The 24,338-nt window shown below is 42.3% G+C and overlaps 2 protein-coding genes across 7 annotated transcripts; both read right to left on the reverse strand.

Moving 5' to 3' along the window:
- Positions 1 to 7,602: 7,602 nt before the first annotated feature.
- Positions 7,603 to 12,373, reverse strand: LOC124252950 (mucin-5AC-like). Of its 2 annotated transcripts, none has more exons than XM_046686639.1 (7): positions 12,180 to 12,373; positions 11,655 to 11,696; positions 10,815 to 11,000; positions 10,027 to 10,221; positions 8,640 to 9,620; positions 8,173 to 8,266; positions 7,603 to 7,777 (listed from the first exon to the last, which is right to left on the reverse strand). In XM_046686639.1, exons 1-7 carry the CDS (start codon positions 12,226 to 12,228, stop codon positions 7,735 to 7,737), a joined length of 1,590 nt encoding a protein of 529 aa, XP_046542595.1. In that variant the 5' UTR covers positions 12,229 to 12,373; the 3' UTR covers positions 7,603 to 7,734. The 2 variants fall into 2 exon arrangements, with proteins under 2 accessions (XP_046542595.1, XP_046542594.1); XM_046686638.1 differs by having other exon boundaries at positions 11,655 to 11,699; positions 12,180 to 12,372.
- Positions 12,374 to 15,741: 3,368 nt separating this feature from the next.
- Positions 15,742 to 22,912, reverse strand: LOC124253007. 5 transcript variants are annotated; one of them, XM_046686719.1, is made up of 6 exons: positions 22,818 to 22,912; positions 21,719 to 21,794; positions 21,511 to 21,567; positions 17,955 to 18,014; positions 17,149 to 17,263; positions 15,742 to 16,410 (listed from the first exon to the last, which is right to left on the reverse strand). In XM_046686719.1, exons 2-6 carry the CDS (start codon positions 21,738 to 21,740, stop codon positions 16,023 to 16,025), a joined length of 642 nt encoding a protein of 213 aa, XP_046542675.1. In that variant the 5' UTR covers positions 21,741 to 21,794; positions 22,818 to 22,912; the 3' UTR covers positions 15,742 to 16,022. The 5 variants fall into 5 exon arrangements, with proteins under 5 accessions (XP_046542675.1, XP_046542677.1, XP_046542674.1 ...); XM_046686721.1 differs by lacking the exon at positions 21,511 to 21,567 and having other exon boundaries at positions 22,818 to 22,911; XM_046686718.1 differs by lacking the exon at positions 22,818 to 22,912 and having other exon boundaries at positions 21,719 to 21,849.
- Positions 22,913 to 24,338: the final 1,426 nt, after the last annotated feature.

The raw sequence follows: 24,338 nt of genomic DNA on the forward strand, positions 1-24,338 counted from the left end.
TTATTCACAGACCGCCGCCATATAGCTGGAATACTGCTGAGTGCGGCGTAAAAGTAAACTCACTCTTAACTGTAGGTAATCTGTGTATTTGTGGATTTTAGGTATACCCCTCTGGGTCACCTTCACTCGTTACAAAATCAATAGGCTGTTGCGGGGACTGAAGACTGTCATTGGTCGGAATACAATCCACTCGTAGATCAACACCGAGCTGTCTTTTAGAGCGCTGATAACACTGGCAGAAGACGTGTGCATGTCTTATATTGACACTGGGGGGGGGGGGCTGTCCTTTTGATGGCTACAATACTGACAAGCTGAGCTAAGTAATACTAGGATAAATTTCGTGATCAATAATATTATCGAGATTAATATTAAAGCACCATCGCCAGGGATGATCGGCTGATCGAGTCATCCTCTACGTAACAACGCTAATATCTGGAGACTAGAGGATGAAGGTTCGACAAGACATCCCTCGAGAGCTGAGGGCGATGCAACTCTACACTCGTTCTCCGTTACCAACACTGACATGGGCAATGGGAAACACATTAACTTTCATGGCACAGAATTCTGACATATATAACCGAATAAAACAAATCTGATATTGTACAGTTCTGCTGTTTTAAGTACATGAAGCATCGCCGTTTTTTATCTTGAAACCTGACACTCAGCTGATGCAGGAAAAGTCACACGAAGAAGACTGCCGCTTGTTATCGCTGTACATCAAACCATTACAGCCCACAGTGCGAGTCGTAAATTAGATAGGCAAGTCTTTTTAATATCCTCCTACACTTAAGATGAAAACGAACCACCCCCACCCCCACTGAAACTCCATGAATTGATGGAAGGATACGATGCAATGTGTCAAAGTTCTTAAAGCAGTCGTGACATCACCACTTGATGTTCTCTTAAATATGTATAACGTCTTTTAGGAGAAACGAACTGTTTAAAAAACTGTTGAAATTTCGTTCCAAAATAAATACCAAAAATATGTTATCTTAAGATATAGCCAAAGTCGGCCAATCGGGAGCGGTGGGGTATAGCCTGTAGTGGTTGTAGCGTTCGCTGATCATGGCAGTCTCTTGTTCGAATCCCACATGGGCACAATCTGCTAAGCCAATTTTCCGTGTCCCCAGCCTTGAATTTGATGGAATATGGTTAAAAGCGGGTTAAAAACAACTCATGACCAGTGGTTTATCTCATGCAGTTTACAATTTCAGTTTCAGGAATAGGAATAGTCCGTCATATGACTGACATCCTTCTTTACATCACACACAGCCGTTACAGTGAGTGAATATGTTTTTGCGCCGGGTTTAGCGTTAGGCCTGTAAATTAACGCTACGACACAGAAGCAATAGCATTCACACATTCTACTAGACTAACGCTTAGTCACAGAATATATCTAATTTTGATAGTAAGAAACAAACCCATATAAATTGAAAAGGAGCCCCATCCAGATGAGAAACAGACTTGCTTTGTTTAGGGCTTTAGCACTGCAGAGAGGGCTAGGCAGTAGGGAAAATAATGTGGTTCAGGGACTGTGAGACAGACTAACATTCTACCAATGTACGGAGTCAAACTTCAGCGTGACGAGCGAACGCTTTACCCACTTACCTACCCACTCTCTTCAAAGTCTGTTACAGAACATTCTGTGACATATTCGTTAAGCTCCGGGAATGAAATGAGCTTGAAAATTTGTTGCACAGCAAATGTAAATGTCACAAATAGTGGCACACGTCAAGGAGTGATCAGCGGAAAGCAAACTTTTGGTTGATAGCAGGAGCAACCATCCCCGTGTCTCCGCCACGATGACACACACACTATAATACCGCGATCCCCTTGTGTGGGACGACAGGTACCGACACTGAAGGTTTATCCTCGCTCGGGTTCACAAATACAGAACATAAATCCTGGCCATGACTTGCCAGCTCATCCAAGTTCGGTCAACAGTGAAAGTATCCATGCGATAAACCAACTGAAAGGCTCCACATTAATTTGTTTGGGCGTAAATGTTCAGTGTGGTCTCAAACATATAGGCTAGTCACTGTCCCGATGGCATCTATAGAAGGTGACTTTGTACAAAGAGTGACGATGTACAAAGGGTGACACAAAGGTTGATGACGTTGTACAAAGGGTGACGTTGTACAAAGAATGACGTTGTACAAAGGGTGACGTTGTACAAAGGGTGACGTTGTACAAAGGGTGACGTTATACAAAGGGTGACGTTATACAAAGGGTGACGTTGTACAACGGGTGACGATGTACAAAGGGTGACAAAGGGTGACGTTGTACAAAGAATGACTTTGTACAAAGGGTGACGTACAAAGGGTGACGTTATACAAAGGGTGACGTTGTACAAAGGGTGACGTTGTACAAAGGGTGACGTTATACAAAGGGTGACCTCAGCGCCTCAGCGCTAAGGTGATCTAACTCTCAACATAGGCTTAAGACATAACTTTGCCTTGTACAGTGACTGCCAAGAGATGATAACAGTATTATATCAATCTCATTATTAATAACAGTCAGTTATTTCCGGATCCCAAAACTCAAAGCACATAATCAACTCAGCAGGTTATTGGAGCAGGTGAGTGACTGCATCGATGTTCTGACTGGTGTCGATTGATGTAGGTGGATTTTAAGAGCGCTTCAACAGTGTCTACAACTCTCATTCCAGCTGCATTTCAATTGCAGCAAGAACATACGCCATCAGCATATCAACCACCAGCCAAGACAATCCGCGAGTGGGAAATATGTATATTGATGTAAACTCAGCAGCAAAAAAACGTCAGTACGAATTCAAAATTAGATAGGCACTGTAATCAAATCATTACAGAAATGGACATAATAAGCGGATCAAAAACATTTTTTGTGTACAATATTTTGACACATCAATGAATAACTCAGCACAATTTCAAGACATTACGTGAACGTTTGCAGTCCATTCAGACTCTTGACTTCAGTATCTAGTGTGACCACCACGAGCGTCAATAACTGCAGCACAGCGTCTATGCATGGAGTGCACCAATCGATTGATGAAGGCCATTGGCACCTGGAACCACACTCTGAGAAAAGTCTGGCGCAATAAATCGGCTGTGTGCGGCCTTGGTAGGACATTATTCAGCCTCCTCTGAATTTGGGTTCAATTGGGTTTAAATCAGGACTAATGGCTGGCCACTGCATAATGTTGACATCGTAGTGCTGTAGAAAGTCGCGTGTAGCTCTGGAAGTATGGGCCCGGGCATTATCATGCTGGAAAATGTTGTTCCGGTGACGTGCGAAATGTGGTATGACGTGGGGTCTGAGAGCTTGGTCGATGTAGCGCACCGCTGTGATGCCGCCTCCTCTCCCTGGACCAAGGTTCTGGAACACTACAGGACCCACTCTCTGCTTCAGGCCTTTTCCACCCCATACCATGATGCTTGCACCTCCCCATGAGTCTCTTTCCATAACACATTGGTCTGAGTGCTGGCCACGTCGTCGCCATATTCTTGTTCTGCCATCTGCAGTTGATACGCAGTACCGACTCTCATCTGTGAACAGAATAGTTCTCATTGCCTGTATCGCCAGTTTTGGTGTTGTAGGGCAAACTGTGGACGTTCACGAGGGGTGAGGATAGGTCCACGGTAAGGTCTACGGCAATGGAGGTTCCCGCTGTATCAGTACTGATTGGTCTTCCGTGTGTTCCCACTGTCTGTCGTGCTGTTTCTGATGCCTGCATGAAGGGATTCTGTACATGCTGTCGCACAACATGGCGGTCTTGTCGTCTTGTGGTCACCCTTGGTCTGCCAGTACGGCGGCGATCATTTTGTGGTGTTGGTGGCCCGGAAACGTTGCTGCAGCCTGTAGATAGTCGTTGACCTGGAAGTGATTGGCAACATCTTGTGCAGTGTGGCCAGCTTCAAGTCTTCCTTGCGCCTGGTTCCTCTGAGCTGTCCTGAGTCACGGCATACTGCTGACGTTGTAATGTGAATGTTTTAACTAGGTCTGGGGGTTTATAGGGCTGGTCCTAGTGAACAGCACGTGCAGCATGAATTGCATGAAAAATATGGAGAACACCGTACCATCTCCGAGATCAGGTTGCGTTTTTGAGATCGTTTCCTGGGTTCCATTCTGAGTTTGGGAAGGAATGTCTCTGCTCAGGTAAAGTTGAAGATGTTTTCAAAAATCAAAACATAAAATGAGTTTACAGCTATCCGTTTCTGCGAAGGAAAATTCCAAACTGACGTTTCTTTTGCTGCTTAGTATATTTATCGTCAAATAGAAGGGTGGCGTTCAGTTGTTCTGTAAGTCTTACTCTTTCTTTTGGTTCACCTTTTGTACCGCCTTGCCTTCATCAGTAACGATTTATTTCAACAATATCTTAACAAGTACATGAGTTGGAAATCTCAGATTTTTGCACAGAAACATGTAATTCTTCAGTTGCTGTGGTAATCAGAATCTGTGAATACAAATGCAAAATGGCGGAAGATTCTGTACGAAGCTGTACGTCAAGAGGAAGATAATATTCCAAACGGGAATTTCCTTTCATATGGAACAATATACCCACAATTTCAGCTCATGGAGTCTATAGTTACAAGTGCTTAGTTATAGTATGACCAGAAATTATAAGAATTTTAGAATTTTATAAGAATTTTAGGAATATGTTTAATTGAATTTCTAGTATAAACAACCTTGACCAGCTATCAAGTGCTTTGTTTCATTCAAGAGAGACAACTCCGTTAATCCTTTTTCATTAGTTTGTGAAGAGTTATCCCCCTTTGTTTACTTGCTAGCAGACGACATATTCAGTGATCCTCAGTATGGATGATTTAGAGAAGAGGAAGTTGATTTTAGAGTATTATAACAAGGACATCAGATCAGCTAAAGTGATTTCAAGTAGAACAGGCATCCCTTTGTCCACTGTTTATCGTGTTTTGAAAAATATTGCAAATGGATATGGCATTCAGCACCAGGGAGGCGCAGGTAGGCCCAGAAATTGACTGTCAGTGACAGGAGGCGGCTTGGTATTCTTGTTTCTAAAACAAACGAAGGAGTTTAGAAAACTTAAGGCTGGATATGATTGATAGAGGAACTGTGGCTGTCTGTAAGGAGACAATTAGAACTGAACTGCATGCAACGGGTTGGCAGAAAAGTCGAGGAATTCCATCACCGATCATGAAACCTGAACAAAAGGAGCGAAGGTTGAACTGGTGCTTACAGCACAGAAATTTTAACTGGGACAATGTGATTTTCTCAGATGAAAGTTCTGTGTGGCTGTTTCCCAATACACTGAAATTCTGGACCAAACAAACTGAAAAACCTTTGTATCAGCGCCCAAAGTACAGTCCGAAATTTTACTTGTGGGGTGGCATATCTGTGTTAGGGGCAACGCCCCTCTCTGTATTTGAAGGGAATATGAACAGTGACCGCTACACAGATATTCTCGAGGGACATTTACTTCCATCTGCTCACGTGTTCTATGGAAACTTTTGGATTTTCAAGCAGGACAACGACCCAAAACATCGTTCAAAGAATTCGCAGGCCTGGTTTCGGACCCAAAATATGACATTATTAGATTGGCCAAGCTATAGCCCTGACCTAAATCCAATAGAAACTGTTTTGGGACTTACGAAGGAAAGTGTCAATAAGAAAAATCTGACAAATATTGCTGAAATGAAAGAAGAGGTGGTCCGATATTGGGACAGCATGGACCACGACTTTCTAACTTCTTTGATCAGTAGTATGCCACGCCGCATTGAAGCCTGCATTGCTGCCCATGGTGACTTGACAAAATACTAACTGTTCACCTGTCTTTGAATCTGGAGTTATGTTCTGCTTATATTCACATTTAATACGTGAGTAATGAGTAGAAAAAAATACAATATCAAATTCTCAATAATTTCTGGTTGTACTGAACATGTAACACAGTACAGTTATCCCCATTCTAATTCAACGCGTTTTACGCTGTTTTTTCGTGAAAGAAATTCATTATTTAAACCAGGTCAAAGTTCCTCTAGGTCAAAGGTTAATCATATCACTCCTTCAACTTACACCATCGCCAGAGAAAGTAGTTCCCTTTTCAAACTGCACACGTTTATTATGTGCACACAGACTAAATTTGACAATGATGAATAGATCATAGTATTATAGATAAAATGGACGGTATTATGATGAAACCGCCCTCTAGTTACAGAAATGAGCGGCCCGCTGATTCCTCAACTACGGGCCATTATCAGTTCTGTTGTCAAATGACGTCATAGCAGGTGACGTCACGCTCCATAATGACGTCATAAACCTTGTTTCATGATCTTACAGTGTTGGGTCAACAGCCCGTTGCGAGTAAGTTGTTTGAACTTAAAATTAAATTTATGATACTGTTTTGTCTTTTTTAACACAAATTCCACCCATTTTAGCTGGATAGGGGAGTTAATTGACCAATGGCTTCTGCAAATGACAATGTCCTGCGAAACAGCGTTACCCCAATAGTGTAGGGATACATTCAAAGGTTTCGGTGAATCGGTTTTCAAATTGCGACCGTATATGCTGATTATACGGTCGGAAATTTATAGCATTGACCAATCAGAACTCGTGTTACATACTAAGTTGAATTAGAATTCTCAGTATGTTCATTTTCACGGCTATGTTATGCATACAATCAAGGTTTCACCAACAAAGGCCGGTTTCAGTCAATCCGGAAACGTATAGGTGGACAGTCTGAAAATTTAACTTCACATGATACATCGCTGTCCGACATTATGCACGTGGGTATCCAATAGAGCTGAACACCACATGACGTTCGTATCACACACTAACTGCCCAGCTTAACGAATTTGTGTGAGTGTGCTGAAAATATGTTTTATGGTGTATTGTGCAAGTTGAATTGTTGGGACGGTCATCCAATCCTCTATGGCACCGTGCAGGGTTGCATCCCCTGTGTCATGTGCTCGTGGGTTTCACGTGTATCACTTCCGCCCCCCACCCACCAACCCCACCCCTCCGACAGGACTTCATCTATCCAGTATGTGCACATTTCGGCGTTTGTCACGTTGCCTGTTCAGTAACACATGTCTGTTTTCAGTGTATTCTCCACTGTATTCGTTAGCGAATTACCAACATTTCTCTGACCTAGAATATTACAATGATTTCAACAATATGTGGCTAGGCTTTACGGGATGTTATTGAGTGAGTGTATAATAAATCTAATCCATTTACTTGGACGTATGAAGGATTGTTCATGGTTTTATATCAACCAAAATAAGATAGAATTATGCTATAACAAGTGAAATGATTATTATATTCACGTTATTGTTCACACTTTCCTTAAACCCACACATCAGGGAAGCTAATCAGTGAAAGAAGGAAGTCAGTCAGGGAAGCGAATCTGTATTGCTTGATCTTTCATTTCATAAGCTGCACAATGTTTTCATATTTCAACACATTTAAAGATAACATTGCTGAAGCTACTGTGTCCGTGATTCAATCATCTCTAGTTTATCACCTTTCTACTTCTTTGTTGTGTTGAAAATCAAGAACAGTGTTGTCTTATGGGCGTGGAAAGGGTTTTGTCTCTTGTCTATCCATTTGTTTCATATTATGACACTATTGTTACAAAAGAAAGTAAACCATTGGTGTCTGGGATTGTTTTCGAAACAAGAACATAAATATTAATAATAAGCGTTTTGATTGTGACTTAAATGTCACGTATGGCACCAAATGAATATGGAGTGAAGTTAAAGTGCAGCTGTTCGGATCACCAATGTCTCATTTTGCCCTCCCCGGGCTGTACCAAGCCTTTCGATGTTGTCTGAAATGTAATGAATTTATCATTTTTCCTGTTTGAAGATACGTGTCCGTCATGTACGTATATAAATGTACGTATGCCTGGTCATGTAGGCATACAGCATTGTCGTCAAGTTAGAGTGAGTGAGTGAGTTAGTTTTACGCCGCATTCAGCAATATTCCAGCTATATGGTGGCGGTCTGTAAATAATCGAGTCTGGGCCAGACAATCCAGGGATCAACAGCATGAGCATCGATCTACGCAATTGGGATACGATTCCATGTGTCAACCCAGTCAGCGAGATTGAACACCCGATCCCGTTAGTAGCCTCTTACGACAAGCATGGGTTACTGAAGATACATATTTGCAGTTAACCCTAGTAAATGTGTATTTTATAGTATTATTACATGCAAATCTTACCTCCACACGAACACAGTGATCCCAACCATGTACAGCAGCATCACACATGCTCCCAATATTCCTGCTATGATGACAATGTTCATATTTGATGTTTCTGAAACAGGAGAATATATGTGAACAAATAATAAATGTGGTCATGATGTTGGTGTTAATATCATCATGATGTCACTCATAATGGACGAACCCTTTGCGTTTAGATTTAAACAGCGGACGATCGGCGGTGCGAGTCATAGACCACGACCTACAACAGGATGTGGTGGACGGCCCGCGGCTGGTCTGCGCTGTAAGGTATCGAAGTGGGACACCACTAAAGTGAGTGAGTGTATTGGGTTTTACGCCACTTTTAGTAGCAACATCGCGGCTGGTGACACCAGAAATGGTCTTCACACATTATCGGTTAACTAATCTTACAGGCGACGTTAAATTTCTTAGTTAACTGAGACCAACACGTGTTCAGGTGTGCTTACTTGCTTTCTCGGTGCTCGACTCCTGCCCAACGTTTGGCGTAGTTCCGGCTGCATTTGGCTCTGCAGTAGTTGTCAGGGTATCACCATTTGAGGTTAGGGTGGTAGTGGCTGTAGTCTTCGTGGACGCTGGTGTAGATGTTACTGACGCTGTGAACGCCGCTGGTACGTTGGTTTCAGAAACAGGGTTCACGGTTGTAGTTGTTGCTGATACAGCCGTCAATGATGTCGTTGCGGTCAGCATGTATGTAGGTGGGCTCATGTTTTGCAACGTATTGTACAGTGTGGAGGCTTCGCTGGTTGTCAAAGCATGGAAACTAAGGTTGGGGTTGGAAACTAAGGTTGGGGAAACTGGGGTTGAACGAAACACGGAACTTGAACCTTGAGAGGATAACAGGCTTGACGTTGGCCACGTGAAATAAGTATGTTTGTTTGTTGGATTCGAGTTAATGGCAGAGGTAGATGCGGTATGTGGAGTGACTGTAGAACTTGGAGCTAGGAAATGGTTAGAAGTGGATTCATGTAGTTCTTCTAGAGTCTCAAGGAACGAAGTGATGGTAGTTGTGTCCAGAATGTTCATCGATGTTGGACTGTTAACACTGGTGGATGTATCAACGGATGACGGTGTCCTTGGTGTGGAAGACGTCGTTGTAGCAGTGGTCAGACTGATCGTCGTTGTCGGATTGACATGGCTAGTGGATTTAAAAGTGGATGATAGTGTCGTCGGTGTTGAAGAGATAGTTGTAGCAGTGGTCAGACTGATCGTCGTTGTTGGATTGGCGTGGTTAGTGAATACATCAGTGGATGACAGTGTCGTTGGTGTTGGAGCGATGGTTGTAGTAGCACTGTCCAGGGTGATTGACAGTGTTGGATGGACGTCACTGGTGGTGTCTCCATGTGATATCACTGTCGCTGGTGTGGAGGACGTAGATGGTCCGTGGGAAGCTGAGAATGCTGGAGGTGTTGATGGTGATTCTGACGTTGCTGAAATGGTGTACATAGAATTTAAAGACAATTTTCATTTTTTGAGCACATGAAGACGAAGAGAAAGTTTTGTTGCGTCAGAGTCAAATACATTTGAGTGACAGGAAATCGCTTCCAGAGGCAATGTCGAGTATTTGTGAATCATTTTAAGATAATGATAACACCAGCTGTCGAGTAAAGGTCGGTTTATCCTGCCCCATCAGTGGCACCATCCAAATATATAAAAATAACAGCAGAGAACATACGGCGCAAGTCAGAGGTCGTGCACCCGTTGAGGGTCGTGTTCTTGACATGTGACACAAACGCCTCTCAAGGCAATAAATTATCTCCTGGTCTCTCTCGCCTTATTATGCTTCATGTTTCAACCATACTTCATATTTCAATAATAAAATCAGACGCTATTTACCGTATATTTCCACCTCACAGAGACTCAGATTCAGCATCCGAGCAGTAGGTTGACGGTAGATCCGGAGGCTGTTCCCCGTGACGGGTGCATCACAGACCAGGGTGTATTCTTGCTCCCACATGTATGTGAACTCCGTGGACGCCGCGCTGTGACATATCCTGCCCCCGACAGACACATAGACGTCATCCTGTGTATCTGGAATATGAGAATGAAGATAAAAATGTATGTTAAATACCTTTCTGGTTCAAGATTGATGATCTTTGGGCATCAGAGACTATAACGACGTTTGTTTGTTGATGAACGGATCACTCAGCAATATTCTTGCTATATGGCGGCGGTCTGTAAATAATCTGGAACAGACAATCCAGTGATCAACAGCGTGAGCACTGCACAACAGAGATGCAATGACATGTATCAACCAAGTCAGCGAGCCTGACCACCCGATTCCGTTAGTCGCCTCTTACAACAAGCATGGGTTGCTGAAGACCAATTCTAATTCGGATCTCTCGGACTCTCACAAGCCATACATGAAGATTCTTTTTGGTCGCGATAACAAATCTCACCATTGCCTTGTTCCTACGTATATGGGCGGTGGGGTAGCCAAGTTGTTAAAGCGTTCGTTCGTCACACCGAAGACCCGGTTTCGATTCCCTACATGGGTACAATGTGTGAAGTCCATTATTGGTGTCCCCCATCGTGATATTGCTGGAATATTGCTAAAAGCGGTGCAAAACCTCACTCACTCACTCAAACGGGTAATGTTTAGTGTGAAACTAACGGTAAATTACCTTCCCAGAATATCTTGATCCTGCTGACTGTCCTATCCTGCCCCAACTCTGCCTCCCATGCTGGGTAAATGGACGCGACCGATGCACACTGCCCTGACGTTACACCATCAGTAACCCAAGCTGCCTGGCCGGTGAGGGTGTAAGTATTGTTGTCCACAGATGTAAATTTACTCGCTGTTATAGTCACTGTAATAACATACATTAACATCTGATTAGTAAACCACAATCATAATGTGTGGCAGACATGATTTACTGGATTTATTGAGTACATAATCTCATAATATATTCATTCATTTCAGGTTGTTATTAAAGTTGCTTAGTTTTAACACAAGTAGCATAATCTTTCAACTTTCGCCTGTGGTTATTGCTTGATCTTCGTCTACTAGTATTATTCACTCCCCCCTTCACATCAATACTTGCAGGTGGTGTTTTAGTTTTAGACATTGTTCCTCCAGGAACAGGTTATTGAAATAAGATACCCTGCTGTCTCAAGATTTGGGGTAGATTGTGTCCACGACATAAAAAAATAAATGTCTCTAATTAGGAGATCACAGAGCAATGTGACACATGGTCCAGGGCACAGGCTACGAGGTACGGGCAAAGCATAGATCCCCGAACACGTATTGCTTGTCGTACACGACGACTAGTTTGGATCGTGTAGTCAAACTCGATGACTGATTCCACGCCATCATCCTACGGCTACATTGGGGCATCCTCACTTTATCAACCACTGATCTCAGCATTGACGCCATTATTTTCTGAGCGCGGTGCAGCGTTTTTACATTGGCGTTAAACAGGAAGTATACGTTATATTGACAAATTGTACACATATCGCATTACCTTTGTGACAGTTCGGGGGATTACAGACGGTTTGGCCCGATACTACTGAAACAGACAGGTGAAGCAACATCAAAAGACTACTATTACCATGGCCTATTTTTCTGACACGGATAGCTGTAAATACATCGTCTCGTAGTTATTTATTATTAAAAAAACAACCTTTTCACTTCACTGATGTATCAAAATCGAAAAATCATCAATAACACGATTAATTATTGTAATTACTTCATGTCGGCTTCAGGTAGATTCTGTAGGATGTGATGTAGATTTTGATCTCTTCGTAACATAGGTAACAGAAGATTTCATGTTTTTATTGAAATATTTGTTTGATCGATACAACACTTTGTCTTCAAATAGGTAAGTTTAATTTAATGGAACCCGAGAACAATTGATCTAACGATTACAATAGTAAAACACGAATGGCAAAATGTCAGTGATGAATGTGTTTGCAAACGGGAATACCTATAAAACGTTCGAGATGTTATAAAACACTGTATGTTTCATACTATTATCAAGTATTATTACCTGGATAATCAGTAACCATTACAGCAACGCCGATGATGAAGCCAAACATGCCCACGGTTGTACAGATACGGAACGGACTTGATACAGATGCTTGAGGACACCGAGAGATCAACCAGGACCAGGCCACACCTTACACACAGGTACACCAGCACGGCTGTATCCCACTGGGCTCTGCGCACATGTGCTGATTAACTTCACCAGGAAGCTATGTACCCACTGAATATGTACAATACTTTGAACAGGGTCGTAACAAAATTTCCTTCTACCATTACTCTTCCGAAAAATGAACAGGATGGGTTATGATTACACTATACCGATCCTTGTCTATCTTTATTAGATACATAACATCAGGACAACGTAAAGGAACAATTAGTGTTTATTTTAACAGTACTCCCTCGCATTAATTCCTGGAATAACAGGAACTGGCCGCGACCATGTTGACTATGCAAGGATTCAAACCCGGACAGTTGACGTGACGAGCGAACGCTTTAACTACCAGGGTACCCCAATGTTCCAACTAAATGTAGATGAAGATGTGGTTTTGTGAGAACTCGGTCAATGTACTGTCAGAAAATGGTCATATATTGTAAATGTATGTATTTCATGCAAGGTGTAAGAACCATAAACTTCTCTCCAAACTACCATAAAATATTAACAATATGACGTTATATTTCAAGCATGTTTAGTATGACACATTTTCGCAAGTCATACGATCCAGCGGTGATCTGCATGGGTACGCTCAGAATAACAGACAAATCACCACAACAGCGAGCTGACTGTAGGATGGGTTTGTTCCGCTCAAAGCTATCTGACCCATCAAAAGACCTTTTCATGATATGAGGAAACTGTTAAACACCGTCCGGGATTTGCTACTGGCTTTTATGCGTTAGATGTATGTTCTACTAGCTTGTATGCGTTAGATGTATGTTTAGCTGACGTCAGTGAATGTGTGGTATTGCTGGATATCACAAAAACCTGGATTTGTCGGTGTGTTTGTCATTGTAATGAAATCTGATACATGAGGTTGACACATACTGATATTACTTTCATACAAACCGAAACATGAGTCTCATGGTTACACGAAATTCCAATTCCTTGTTTCATATGAAAATAGTATTTACAAATGAATTTTAATTTTAAACTTTAAAAAATCGTATTTCTATGTTTTATGACGAGACTTAGGCAACATGAATTTAACTAAGGGAGCGAGGGAGTTCGAATGGTCTTCAAGGTCGTCTATATACACACGAAAATAGGTAAGTACTAGAAGAGCACACGGACGTGCGTTGTCCTGCTAAAACACGTCTCAGCGTTGTGTGATGTGAAATAATTACATTCGCCAGCATACGCCACATATTGGTATGGACCCTGTCAGCTTCTCCTTCGTGATGTGAAGGTCGGTCAAGCCAACAGTTCCCGACTAACGGGATCAGGTGGTCAGGTTCGCTGGCTTGGTTGACACATGTCATCGGTTCCCAATTGAGCAGGTCGATGCTCATGCGATTATTTACAGACCGCCGCCATATTGCCGGAATATTGCTGAGTGCGGCGTAAAACTAAATTCGCTCACTCACTCACCCTATTTCCTGGACATAATGATTCTCCTGATACAGCAGTGAGACTCGGGGTGTGTCATGGTCAGTCGGACCAGCTGCCATGATTACTAAAGATGATCCTGACTAACGCTCGCATCCCTCAAGGGCGATGAGCAGACGGTCTTCAGATGCAGGTTACTTTGCTCATTCGGTATAGTTTCACTCCCTCGGTCACTTAGTTAAGGAGGAACTTTTGTCAGGTCCCCAGCGTGTACTGGGAGGAGGAACATTTGTGATGCACCAAGTCAGGTCCCCAGCGTGTACTGGGAGGAGGAACATTTATGATGCACCAAGTCAGGCCTCAAGCGTGTACTGGAAGGAGGAACATTTGTGATGCACCAAGTCAGGCCCCCAGCGTGTACTGGAAGGAGGAACATTTATGATGCACCAAGTCAGGTCCCCAGCGTGTACTGGAAGGAGGAACATTTATGATGCACCAAGTCAGGTCAGCGTGTACTGGAAGGAGGAACATTTGTGATGCACCAAGTCAGGTCCCCAGCGTGTACTGGAAGGAGGAACATTTATGATGCACCAAGTCAGGTCCCCAGCGTGTACTGGAAGGAGGAACATTTATGATGCACCAAGTCAGGTCCCCAGCGTGTACTGGAAGGAGGAACATTTATGATGCACCAAGTCAGGTCCCCAGCGTGTACTGGAAGGAGGAACATTTATGATGCACCAAGTCAGGCCCCCAGCGTGTACTGGAAGGAGGAACAATTATGATGCACCAAGTCAGGCCTCCAGCGTGTACTGGAAGGAGGAACATTTATGATGCACCAAGTCAGGCCTCCAGCGTGTACTGGAAGGAGGAACATTTATGATGCACCAAGTCAGGCCTCCAGCGTGTACTGGAAGGAGGAACATTTATGATGCACCAAGTCAAGACCCCAGCGTGTACTGGAAGGAGGAACATTTATGATGCACCAAGTCAGGCCTCCAGCGTGTACTGGAAGGAGGATGCAACATTTGGAAGGAGGAACATTTATGATGCACCAAGTCAGGCCCCCAGCGTGTACTGGAAGGAGGAACATTTGATGATGCACCACCAGTCAGGCCTCCAGCGTGTACTGGAAGGAGGAACATTTATGATGCACCAAGTCAGGTCCCCAGCGTGTACTGGAAGGAGGAACATTTATGATGCACCAAGTCAGGTCCCCAGCGTGTACTGGAAGGAGGAACATTTATGATGCACCAAGTCAGGTCCCCAGCGTGTACACCAAGTGCGTGTAGGAAGGAGGAACATTTATGATGCACCAAGTCAGGTCCCCAGCGTGTACTGGAAGGAGGAACATTTATGATGCACCAAGTCAGGACCCCAGCGTGTACTGGAAGTAACATGCACCATGCACCAGTCAAGGAACAGGCGCGTGTACTGTTATGACAAGCGTGTAGGGAGGAGGAACAGTTATGATATACCAGTCAAGACCCCAGCGTGTACTGGAAGGAGGAACATTTATGATGCACCAAGTCAGGTCCCCAGCGTGTACTGGTAGGAGGAACATTTATGATGCACCAGTCAGGACCCCAGCGTGTACTGGTAGGAGGAACATTTGTGATGCACCAAGTCAGGCCTCCAGTGGTAATGAGAGGTCCACACCCTGATCAGATACTGTTTGAGACATTCCAAATGAATACAACGGCTTCCAAAACATTGATAGAGCGCAGTCAGGTAGATGTTATGGTGTGATAGAAAGTTTGGCAAGGTATTGCTTGAATGAGCTCAACTGGATGGACACGATTGGTAGACTTTACGGTGTTCTGCAATGATTATACTTTTTCACACGGACCAATTTGTCCATTATTTTAGCACGTCGGCAAGTGACGCATACTCGTCAAATAAGCAAGAAACCCAACCCACTCACTCATACACATCATGTAGCGACCAGTCACAACTGCAACACCCCTCAACAGATCCCTAAGGAACACGTGAGAGGGACAATCACTTTAAGTCAAATATAACGATATGATAACGATGTCATAATATTTACTCGAAAAAGGTAACTATATTGTTATCAAATGCCACATTGTGACACAAATAATGTGGCAGAATATTTGAATTTATGTTTACCCTTAATTTATCATTCATTATAAAAGAATCCGAAATATATCTTCAATAGCGTTAGCCACGATATGTACATTGTCCAGTATTGGATCTCATAAGACCGAAATGATTGCATGTATTGACAAATGTTAACAAACGATAACAACGATAAAAAATAAAGTCATCCATAGCTCTACTAGACATGAATTAACGCTTTCCATATTGTTGAGGTACAATTGAATAGATTCCATCGTTACACGTCTCCGCACGAGACAAGTTCATATACTGACGGTCCCCTCCAACAGAGGAGCTGTTTTCGTACCAATTGCTACTTCCGATGCTGCTATTCGCAGAGAGACAGTTTCTGCCCAACGGGTCGTTTTCATACACGTCATATCCGGGTCTACAGCTCTGGTTTTCAGGCGTAGCCTCATATTCACTGTTGGTATGTATTTGTTTTCCCGACACACTGGCAATGTGTGTTGTGAAGTTGCGGTCATCTTCAAACTCATACTGGTCAAACCTGACAGTACCTCCACCCCCATCAGACTTGGAGGAGCATTCTTCCTCTGTGATCTTCTTCCTCCCTCTTGCACTAGAAGATATCAACAAATATGTACAACCACAGGTAAACTGTAGCCCAAATAGAGAACAATTACCAGTCTTCCTGTATGGGAGTGAAGCGAGCAAGGGTTGGCAACGTACTTCCCTCGCTTCGGTTCGAAAAATATTATTAATGTCAAAATAAAATATCGCCACCATCAAAGGTAGACACCCATTTCTTGACAGAGTTGAGCCCTCAGATTTCCACCCTCATATTTGATAATTACTCTCGTAAAATATATTTCATTCAACATTTTAAACGCCACTCGTGGCATATCAAATCGTTCTTCGCCTCCATTACCCCTGCCAGCTTCTCTCGCATAGATGATCACTGGTCATTTGTCTTTCTGTTGCGCAACCCTATTTGGATAAATTGCTATTTCCTTGTGACACTGCTATATGAAATGTGAGCTGCAGGCACTTCTACAGCGTCATGGATAAATTGATATTTCCTTGTGACACTGCTATATGAAATGTGAGCTGCATGCACTTCTACAGCGTCATGGATCAATTGCTGTTTCCTTGTGACAATTATTGCGCTCTTAGTAGGGACTGATGAAGGGTATACACAATATCTGCAACATATCTCCGTCAGTTAACTGACAGTTAATGTACAGCCATACATAATCCACATGAAGTCAATGTTCAGTAAATGTGAAGTCAACGCCTATTCAAGGTGAAGTCAGCAGGCTGTAGATGATATCGGATGTGTAATGAGAATATTGCCTACCCAACACACAAGGCGGTCGCCATGGTAACACAGACTCCGATGAGTAGGACAGCCAGTGACAACAGAAGTATGCGATCCATCAGGAACTTGACAATGGCATTGTCACGGTAACCATCTGAATGCAAGTGAAAGTGTTTCATTGATTATATATCAATAATATATAATTATTTCGTATTTATTCAATTATAAACCTTATAGTATAACCTATTGTGTTTACGAGAAAGCCGTAATCAGCAATTCTGAGACTAAACAATGAAGTAGTGTACACATGGTAATCTGGCCGTATGTATGTATGTATGTATGTATGTATGTATGTATGTATGTATGTATGTATGTATGTATGTATGTATGTATGTATGTATGTATGTATGTATGTATGTATGTATGTATGTATGTATGTATGTATGTATGTATGTATGTATGTGTTTGTAAATTTTAACATATAATGCTATGTTCATGTTAATAACATGTTATGTGAACAGTACATAACTGTACACTGAAACATAACAACATGTATTTTTTTTGTGTGTGTGTGTGTGTGTGTGTGTGTGTGTGTGTGTGTGTGTGTGTGTTTATTGTGTTACAATGTTCCAAAGGTAAAACATTGTATGTATGGATAGTCAGTGAGGGGAGGTACTGTGTGTGATGATCATTATGCCCGGCCTCCGCCTATATTCCCAGCAGGATTACTGTTGAAGATGAAACTTGCCATCACTGTCTTTATTAACTCAGGACCAGCCAACCTTTATCCAGCGATCTTTTAATGGTAATGTTGAAATGCATACAGTAGGAAAGTGTACAAGTACCATTGTTCATGGTTGCATTGACTGCGTTGGCTGCGTTGACGGTGATGTTTGACGTCATTGCTGCAACAGACATTAAAGGGATTTACAGATGAGTTTTGAACACCAAGGAATTATATTGCCCGAATCCTAATGGATTGATAACTCTATAACCATGGATAAATATAGACGTTTGTCCAAATCTAGAAAACGGAAGAGATTCGTCCAAACTTTGTGCGTGGGTTCATCACTAGAGAATGCCTTGTTTGGGAAAAAGAAAGGAGTAGATATTGGTGGGAAGTAACTGTACCACGTTTTGATGAAACTCGTGTAAGGAAAACGTCAGAATGTCAAGGGACATGTTCCAGCGCCTCAGTGAAAAGATTCGAGTAGCAGTGGCAATATACTACTTAGCCACAACAGTAGAATATCGCATTGTTGGTTATCTGTTTGGTCAACAGTTTATTGTGTAGTACATGAAGTGTGTTATGCCACTTGTACACACGTGTTTCCAGATGTTGTGAAGTTTCCTATAGGAGAGGAACTAAGGAAAGTCATATCAGGGTTTCAGGACAAATGGAAATTCCCTTACTGTGCTGGCGCCAGATACAAAACATAGCCCGATCATTGCTCCGCAACAGTTTCACGCCGACTACGTGAACAGAAAAGGATGGTACTAAGTGATCCTGCTCTCTGTATGTGATGACAAGTACTAGTTTACAAATGTGTGCATCAGGTGGCCAGGTAGAGTTCATGATTCCATTCTCTAGTTCAGGATTCAAAGCTTCAGCCGATGGTGTCCCATCTTACCACAGTCCCCCGAGTGGAAGGAAAGAATGGGTACTGCTGACAATGATGGTGACATGCCTGTCGTCATCATTGCAGATCCGGGCTATCCTATGTCTCACTAGCTCTTAACACCTTACGGCAACAGAGGAACCCAATCAGATGAGAAGTCATACTTCAACTTCCGCTTCAGCAGTGCCCGGTTGGTCATTGAAAATACATTTGGACTCTTCAAAGGAAGATGTAGGCGCATAACATGTGTGAATCAGACCACATGTTCAACCCTGATTGGCTGGATGAGGTTGAGGTACATGATGGCGACCAAGGACCACAAGGTCAAGTTGATACCACTGGACAAGAATGTTGGACATTGGATGGATGATGGATTGGCATATGGTGTTCATGATGAACTGTAGCATACGCAATTGGTGTTCTCTGTCAGAAGCTTTCTGTCTTTCTCCTTTATCCAGTTTCCTAAGTGCAAACTCTCTATTTTCTTTCTCTCGTCATTTTTCTCATTTCCAGCTCAATTTGTTTCTTTTTTCAGCTCAATCTGCCTTGCTTTAATATCTTCATTAGGTTTAGCAAACTAGTCCATGACAGTTTTCAAAGTTGTTTGCAGTTTGGGTTTTCTTTGTTTTCCTTTTTGCTTCTTTTCATATGATCATTTTGTTAGCCATTTTTAACATATTCATAATCTTCTGGCTCAGCAAATTCGACATGATCAGTAATGTTGTCGGTAACATGATCATCAGTAACTTCAAGATCAGATATGAGTTTTCGGGGCTGTCCACTCCTCTTAAGTGAATCCCTACACTGTCTATATGACTATGATTTTTAAGTGTTTTCGTTCTTTCTGTGCATTGTGTGGCCGTTTTCGCAAAGCCCAGTTCATGCATTACTTTGTTCACCTTTGAAAAACAGCTGTATCACCTTTGAGGGGCTGTCCAGAAGGGACTGGATGGGCATGTCTCCGCAGATACTAAGCAGACCCTTTGTCTCATCATCTGTCCAGGCTTAACCACGCTGTAAACCCTTGTTTATCGGAGGCATGTTGTTTCCAGTGTAGGGCTACAGATTAATGACAGGGTGGGTAGTGTATACCAACAACATACACACCAACAAAATGCATGTCTAGATTTCCTGGAATACCATTCCATTATAAGAAAGGGTGGCAGTGTCTACAAATGTACCCCTGGTTGGATTTAGCTTGATAGACCGTTTACATGACACTTTTACCCCAGGGGGTAGAATACCCCCGGAGGTAACAGAATTTGCTCCACCTCTTGACTAGGGGCAGAATACCCCCTGGAAGTACAATTTACTCCCCTGTTAACAGACCCGTTTATACGACAAATTTGCCTCTCAGGGGTATTTTTACCCCATGGGGTATTTTACAAGGATAAGTCTCTGTTCCCACTCTGTACTTTGGGGTGATAGTTTAGTCGACAGGATGTACTTATATCCTACTGGAATAAAGTAACTGTGCATTATTTTATGTTACGCCATTTTTAATACAAAAAGATAATACCATGATTAGTGGAATATTCCTTGATCACTGTATGATCTGACACTAGCCATATGCATCGTGACACGCCCTTGAAGAGATAAGGTGTCAAAGGTCAGTTCACAATCCTGTATCGTCTGTGTCCACCATTGGCATTGATGCAGGCTTTACAACGACGACGCATAGACGACACTAAGCGATTGAAGAAAGCTTGGGGAACCAAACTGTCAAGGTTGAACAACGCACGCGTCAGCATACCGTTCACTTCGCCGTCTGTACACCCGTCTGTGACGCGCCAGTGAACAAAACACCCATCCCAGTCTTGTCACCTGTACCGTAGATGCTGTCTGCACCAGGCAAGACGTGCCTGTCGGTGCCGTTGGAGCAGCATTGGGCGTATTGCAGACCGGAAGTTTTGCTCCCTCTGTGGGTTCCGTACAGTCCAGGAACTGATTTGACGTAAGCCAGGAATGGTCCGAGCAGCCAAACTAGCAGTCTGGAATCGATTTCTCAGATGGGTCAGCCGAATGTGGTTGTCTTGCTGACGTGACGTCACAGGTGGCCGGCTGGTCCGGGGCATATCACTCTTGTTCCCATTATGTTGAAAACGTATCCTTGGAGATGAGATACCAAAATGTCTGGTCACTTCATTTTGGGCCATTCCAGTCTCCAGCATACCCACAACGTGGAGACGCTGCTTTTCTATAAGTCGTGGCATAACGTGCGAGCAGTTTAGGTTGAAATTGTTTTCCACAACATTCAGAGGCTGGAGAATAATCAACCGTTCTTTACTTTTCAATATCAGGTGGTATAAACTTCAAGTATCAAAAGGAATGCAAAAAAGTGAGTAAGTTCAATGTGCACGTGCCACGCACGATACGTGTCGTCGATTTTCAGTGCTTTGCAACATGGTTATTTATGGTTATTTACTTTTATTATATGTTTTATGTTATGCACAGTTACCTTTTTCCGTTGGCATATTTACCCTTTCTGCCTCACGGCTGTTTTACAAGAATGAAAAAGGAATGTGTTAAAAAGATGCAGGAACAAAATAACGAGGGTCAGTAAAGGTTGTTTACCGACCCACTAAACATGTTTAAAGTTCTCAGGGGAGTATATCTTGGCAGCTTGAAAACGATAACTTTGGACCAGCCAAGCCATGAACTTAAACAGTGAACAGTGATCTACATCAGCGGATTCGATGACGCCCAACCGACCGAAAGACATGCTGATAATTACGGTGTCTTGCTACCTATATTTAAGAGATCACAAAAAGTCATGACCTACCCTGACCGAAGATCCACAGCAACAGCAACGTATTAGCATCTATTCTGACCAGGGCTCCTGAGAAGGAAACACAAAGTAAACGGCCGCTTTGTAGGTCAACACTATAAAAATCAAACTTTTCATATGAGCCTTTTCACATTTTCCTTTGAAAAAAAGCTGTATTTGTAAGGCATGCATAACCATAGTTGTCCAATACTAATCTCCTCACCTGCAAAGTGTTGCGTGGACATCCCGTGAGGGAACACGATATGGCTGGAGGGTCTTCTCAGAGGCTGCGAGCTTAACTGCAATAAGACCAATTCACCTCACTAACATTGACCCAAATGGAAAAAATGTTCTCGAATTCAAACACAAACAAACAAGGAAAACGATATTGAAAATATCACATAGTACAGGCAAAATAGTATTGATGATATTCCGAAAAACACAAAGTCTATACATGCGTACGTATGAAAACAGTCACGTAAATGTACACGGACGTGAAAAAACATTAAAAGGACCAGGAACACATTTTCCTCAGTGAATTCAACGAAAATAGTTTAATGTTGAATACACGCGGTAACTATCCAACCACTGTTGCAAATATGTTCCATATAAAATCGGTGACATAACAATTAACCACTTGGACATTCGGGGTATCTGTAATTCGACGTTCACAAGACCTATTTGTGGATGTTCACACGTTTCTTACGTTGAAAGTAAAGTTAGCATTAACACCAAGACGAGGAGGGGTGGGGATGTACGGTTCTCGGGAGGAAACTACGAGAAATGGCATAATGGCATTTTTACAAGTGTGTGTTACAATGTGAAGTAGCACTGGTGCATGGAGAATGTGGTGTGGAGAATCCTGCCTAGTTACACACACACACACACACACACACACACACACACACACACACACACACACACACACACACACACACACACACACACACTAACGTACATTAGAGACATCTGGTATACAGAGCCCATCTTGTATGTGTCTTGTAGAAAACACTTAGATAATTTCTAAAGTGACTTTAAAAGATGACTGAAACAAATTGCTCATTTTATTGATATGATATCATTTCAAATTTCCAAAGAGCACGAACCCATCGTAACAGACGAATTAAGCAAGGATTAGAAACTAGAAAATATAAAAACATCCATCGCCTTTCGCCCCTTCAAATCCCACAATTTGCAGCTACGAGTTGATGAAATTAAACATCAGTAAGTTTGTAGTTCCTTATGAAGATGATACACGGGGAAAATGTATGGCACAAGTCAAAACAGCAACTTTGTGAAGTTTGGGAATGTCGTACACGTACCTATCATGAAATTTTTTGTCAGAGGCAGGCCACTCTTTCAGATCTTCTTAGGAAAGGCATTCTCAGTTGCACCTGAAACGTATGGAAGTATAGACACCAACAGCTGGAATACACCTTTTCTGGTGTCCCATGGGCTGATATTGGTGGAATTGTGGTAAACGCAGCGTACAATCCTTATCCGTCATAAAGAGCCGAAAGAGAGTGTTGAATATGTTTGTAGCATAACCCGCACTCAGCAATATTCTTGACACAATTATTCTGTATAAATGTTTGTTTTCAACGTGGTGGGTGGGTGGAGTTTAATACCTTGTTTGTAGCATTAGAATTACGAATTATTCGGAATAGGTCGGTACCTTAGAAAACCTCAGACATCCAATGAGGGGTTTCATAAGGGCGTTTGCGTTGTTTGCTTGCTTGTTGTTTAACCTCAAACTCAGCAACAGTCCAGCCCCATGACAGCTGTCAGTACATAAAAATACATGATACAATAGGTGCAAGCACTAAGATTGTTGTGTTTGAAAAGTTAAATCACTCTCCACCAATTATAAGTATAACTACAATCCATTTGCATGAATTCACAAGAAAACTAAACGTTAAATTATTATTTTATATTCGAATTTCCTAAAGTTCTTGTCGTGATTCTGTCTTCAAAAGTCCTCAATATTCATACTTCTCGTTGAGTGGCAGTGGGGTAGTCTAGTTGTTGATGCGTTCGCTCGGTGCACCGAAGACCCGGGTTCGATCCCCCACATGGGCACAATATGTGGAGCCAATTTGTGGTGTCCCCCGCCGTGCTTTTGCTGAAATATTGCTAAAAGCGCCGTAAAACAAAACTCACTCACTGACTTCTCGTAGAGGTGGACTGATCTTATGATAGAGTGGTCCGACTGTTTACATCCAGTGCACTCCTTCCTTATGATGTGCTCTATAATTTACAGGTCGCCTACAAATATGTATTACCGATTAGGTTAAAGATGGCGATGGATTTGCATCATCATAATGCATATCCCCATAAGTTGCTGCGGGCACGAACATTGGTGCAAATAATACTAAACAAATTATCATGAACCCGTACTTAATGTTTATTACAGAGAGAGTTCAATAAATGCTAATTGAAAGTACAGACGGGTTCATATCAACAAGTGTCTTTGTTGCGTAGATATATTCAGCGGATATACATAGTTTTATGCTGTTCGTTCACATAGAACACTTCAGGCTGTTAAATACACATTGTTGTGATATGAGGACGCATCACCGAGCATGTTCGTGATGTTAATAACAGTTTCATCAAAATAGAACAGTCTCATATGTTTTCAACTTATTGTTGCTATATCTGGATGATAACATAATCTGTTGGTAATTTCACATTCGCCCCAAACAAAAATATATTTCCAATTACACCTTGCATGTTGTTTTACAAGTGACAAAATATAACATAGAATTCATCTTTTGCGAATTCAAACTCGTGTGAACAGAATTCAACCTAATTATCCTTTGGTCTACGGTTGTAATCTCTAATGA

This window comes from Haliotis rubra, unplaced genomic scaffold (assembly GCF_003918875.1).
Source record: "Haliotis rubra isolate DU_JTF1 unplaced genomic scaffold, ASM391887v1 Scf53, whole genome shotgun sequence".
NCBI classification, from domain to species: Eukaryota; Metazoa; Mollusca; class Gastropoda; order Lepetellida; family Haliotidae; genus Haliotis; species Haliotis rubra.